The 4,559-nt window shown below is 34.3% G+C and overlaps 1 protein-coding gene across 1 annotated transcript in view; it reads left to right on the top strand.

Moving 5' to 3' along the window:
• Nucleotides 1–521, top strand: part of INTU (inturned planar cell polarity protein) — a 134,571-nt gene extending 134,050 nt beyond the window's left edge. The window contains exon 16 of the mRNA XM_006887553.1: nucleotides 410–521. Coding sequence (XP_006887615.1) covers nucleotides 410–521 — 112 coding nt within the window. The remainder of the gene's footprint in view (nucleotides 1–409) is intronic.
• The last annotated feature ends 4,038 nt before the right edge of the window (nucleotides 522–4,559 follow it).

Consider the following 4,559-nt stretch of genomic DNA (forward strand, 5'->3'; position numbering starts at 1 on the left):
ATAAATATTATGTACAAAAAGTCTATATTGTTAATGTTTTGATACTAATTAACCTTCAGAACGAATGCAAATAGCAGTATTTAATAATTATTATCTTTCAAATGTTAACACTTTTAATTTGATTGTACTGAAAATGACTAACTAGAATAAACAGATAATAAATAAAATGACTAAGTTTTTTAAAAAAATCTAAGAAGTGTAATAATGAAAAAGGATTTTTGTACTCTGGAACAATAAAATAATTCACCTAAGGCATATTCATTTGGAAATAAATGTCTCTATTCCTCCTATTACAGATTTAGAGTCATGGTTTTTAAACTTAGAACTAATTCTTTGAGAAACAAAGTAATATAAATTCAAGGATTTTGTTGTTTGATTTCTAAAATATGTATGTCTCTTTCCTCTACAGGAGACTCTTTCTTCATCCCAAACCTCAAGAACTTTATGTTTGTTTTCATGACTCAGTCACAGAAATTGCTATTGAATTGGCTTTTAAATTATTCTTTGGATTAACTTTATAAATGCACTTTCTTGATGCAGAGAACATTGGACATAGAGCATCAAACAGTACACAGAATGTTAAATTTTAATTCCTTTCACTATTTAATATTAGATAAACTAGTATTAAATATTAACATCAAATACTATTTAAATTTAGTGTTCTAAATCTTATATAGTATTGCTAGACTTTTGAAAAGATACTTGATCAAAAATAGATGGGGAAAAAATTTTAACTTATTGCCATTATGCTATAATGACATTAATTTATTAACTAGTTGGAAATAATGTGAAATGTTTTATATAAAATTTATAGAGGAAATATGTATCTTGGAAAATTATGAATTAATTGTATATTTTTCTCAAGACTACTGTTAATATGTGGTTATAGAATCATGAAATTGAAAGGTAATTCTGTAATTAATGCTATTACCATAAGCAAGTGTTTTCTCTTCCTGAGCTCAGAATTTTTATATAAGATGATTGCATTGATATTTCTAATCTCTTTATGTTCTTGATTAATATCTAAGTTTATAATGTCCAAATACTGTTGTCTTTCCAGATTAAATACTTTTTCATCAGATTTTCCAATACATCACAGGATCAGTCAGTGAGGGGATACAAATAAAACTTTTTAAAAATTTCTTTACTTTTCTTCATTCTTTTAGATTGATAATAAGATATATTTCGGGAGCTCTAAAGGGTGGAGGGACAGTGCAGGAGAGGAAGACCCTGGGTGATGGATTGACAGAGTAACTGGAGCAATGAGGGTAGGTGTGTTGGAGGTGGTGAGACTGACTCAGGAGAGGGCAGGCTTCAGATCTATTGTATATAAGGTCGCTGTGAGTCGCAGGCGACTTGACAGCATGTAACTCTATCTAGTAAGGGAGTTCTGGCAGTCTAGTGGTAAGAACCTGCACTGCCAACCAGAAGACAGCAGTGTGAATCTACCAGTTGCTTGTCAGAAGAAAGATAGGCAGTCTCCTCCCTTGCAATATAATGTCTCTCAAAACCTGTTGGAGGGTCAGCTATGAATCGATTCTGACTTGACAGTACTAAACTACAGTAATCTAGTAGGTAAGGAGTTGTGCTGTCAATACAAAGGCAGGCAATTCAAATACATCAGCTGCTCTGAGGGAGAAACATGGGCAGTCTCCACCTGTGTGATTTATAGTCTTTGAAAGTCTGCTGTGAATTGGTTCCAACTCAACAGAAATGGGGGGAGGAGGTGTTGAGGATATATTTGTTAAACAATTTGTTCAAAATTTTCATTGTTGGAAATTCAGTCTTTTGTTGAAGTGCATTCAGGGGCACTGAATGTATTTTATATAATTGGTGAATTTCAGAGAGATTATATGGAAATCTCTTTTAATTTTAACCAAATCATGTTAAAGACACTACAAAAGTTTGGCAACTTCGTCTGTAAAATTCAAATAAAGCCTAGGATGATAAAGCTTTCTCTCACATACTTTGGGTATGTTGTGAGGAGGGACCAGTCTTTGGAAAAGGACATCATGCTTAGAAAAGTAAAAGGTTAGTGAAGGAGATGAAGACCTTTGGCGAGACGAATCCATACTGTGGCTGTATCAATGAGCTCAAGTATATTAGGAATGAGGAAGCTGGCACAGAATAGGGTAAGCTTCAGACCATTGTTCATAGAGTGGTTGTGAGTCATAGTCACTCAGCAACACCTAGCAACAATGACAATTTGTCTAAAATAGTAAATTATTACATACTGGGTTTTCCCAAGGAGAATCCCTTTAATGAGTAATAGTTTTCTTGACCTTTCCTCAAGGTAGAAAACTAATGGGATGAGAATTTTCTTAGGCTAGTGGGCTGGGAAAAAGGAAAGCATAACAAATACTGCATTCTTTTTTTGTTTGTTTTGATTTTTTTATTATTAATTTTAATGAAAGTTTACATTTCATTCATTGTTGTACTTTTCTCCATGCCCAACCCTCCCACCCCCAGTAACTCTTCTCTTTGAAAAGTAAAAGAATAATTCTTTTTAATTGTTTTACAGTCCCTCCCCCCAGGTTCACTCCACTATGCAGCCTTCATTCTGGACTCCTGTCATGATAATAATACCTAATCACTTATCTCTTTTAAATAGTTTTTTCCCTCATCTGTTTCAATGCAGTATACATTATTTATCCCATCTTTCTCAGTCTCCCCCCAACCCTCATATCAGTCCTGTTTCACAACAGATGCACTATGCAGTATTTGTCCTTTGTGGCTGAGATATTTCACTCATCATAATATCTTCCAGGGTCACCCATTTTGGATAATATTTCATGAGTGTCTGTTTTTCAATGCAGCATAGTATTCCATTGTATGAATATATCAGCGCTTTTCTATCCATTCATTTGTTCATGGGCACTTAGGTTGATTCCAACTCTTTGCTATCATGAACAAATCCACGATAAACGTGGGTATGCATATATCTGTTTCGGTAGCATTTATGGTTTCTTTGGGGTATATTCTCAGTAGTGGAATTGCTGGGTCAAATGGTATCTCTATTTGCAACTTTTTGAGAAAGTGCCACACTGCCTTCCACAGTGGTTGCACCATTTTATACTTCCACCAACAGTGAATAAGAATTCCAGTTTCTCCACAACCTCTAGCATTTGTTGCTTGCTGTTCTGTTAAATTTTGCTATTCTTACTGGGATGAGATGATATCTCATAGTTGTTTTGAAATACTGCATTCTTAATTTCCATTTACATATTGGATCTTTCTGGAGGCTCAGATACTTTAGAGAATTTACAGTACTGTGGTGGTTTTTTTCTTTAGAACTTTAGTTATACCATTACATCTGAAGTCAGTGTCTGCATTTCTGCTGCCTCACATGAAGACCCCCAAGCTTGGTCAGAACTAATTGCAAAATATACTAGATATACAATTTGAGTTAGTTAGTCTTAAAAGAAACACTATTATCCCTCTATTATAACATTAAAATATTTATATCATTTAAATATAAGCCTTTCCATACTGAGCCCATTAATGATTCATGGATTTTAATTTTAGCATTTGAATCAGGAAAAGAAATTTTGGTTCTTGAAATGTTAAAAATAATGACTTAAAATATATATTCCTCTTATAATCTCAATATTAAGTCAAATGGTGGGCTCTTCATCTACAGTCTAATCTGTTTATATATGTGAATATTAAGACATTGTGTTTAAAGATATTAACATCTTAAGTTTCTGGAAATGTTCCCAACATGAGCTACTTTTTAATGCTGAGAATTCTTAATAAATACATCTATTGATTTCTCTCATATTTTCAGACGGACATAACTAAGATTTGAGGCTTTATCAGAGGTACATTTTTGTTTTGCTTGATGGCATTTTGTTTTGTCAAACTGCTTTTTCCTTGTCAAAGAATAATTGTGACACTAATGTGTCAAATGTGATAATGGCCCCCGATGGTTAGCAGAGTTAGGTGGAGCTTCCCGATTAAAATAAGCCTGGAAGCAGGAGTGACATCCACCTCCAAAATAGCTTATCACCGGAAACTCTGTGAAAGTGGAGAAACAACGAAAGTTATACAAGTGTTCAGGTCTTTTGTTCATAAGGTTGCTATGAGTCATCTACGACTCAACGGCTCTTAACAACACAACATGCAAATAAATACATACACAAAGAACAAAACATCTTGTTGGATGTCAATGAGTCATGTCCTAACCATAGTTGCCTTGTGTACAACAAAACACTGCCCAGTCCTATACTAACTTCACAATCTTTGCCATTAATGAGCTCATTGTTGCAGCCACTGTGTCATTCCATCTAAATTGTCCTTTTTTCACTGACCTTCAACTTTGCCAAACATGATGTCCTTCTCTAGGGACAGTCCCTCTTGATAGCATACCCAAAGTATGTAAGATAGAGTCTTGCAGTAAAAAAAAAAACAAGGGCCAATAGGGGATGGCCTTATCTGTCCTTTACCAACTTGGCAAAGGGGAACTATCCCCATCAGCAACACAAAACCAATTCCCAGGAGGTCAGCCATGTCCTCCATTCTCTCATACCTCTTTTTACTCATCTCAACACTAATCTTGC

This window comes from Elephantulus edwardii, unplaced genomic scaffold (assembly GCF_000299155.1).
Source record: "Elephantulus edwardii isolate Elephantulus edwardi_28Jun2011 unplaced genomic scaffold, EleEdw1.0 scaffold00058, whole genome shotgun sequence".
NCBI lineage: Eukaryota > Metazoa > Chordata > Mammalia > Macroscelidea > Macroscelididae > Elephantulus > Elephantulus edwardii.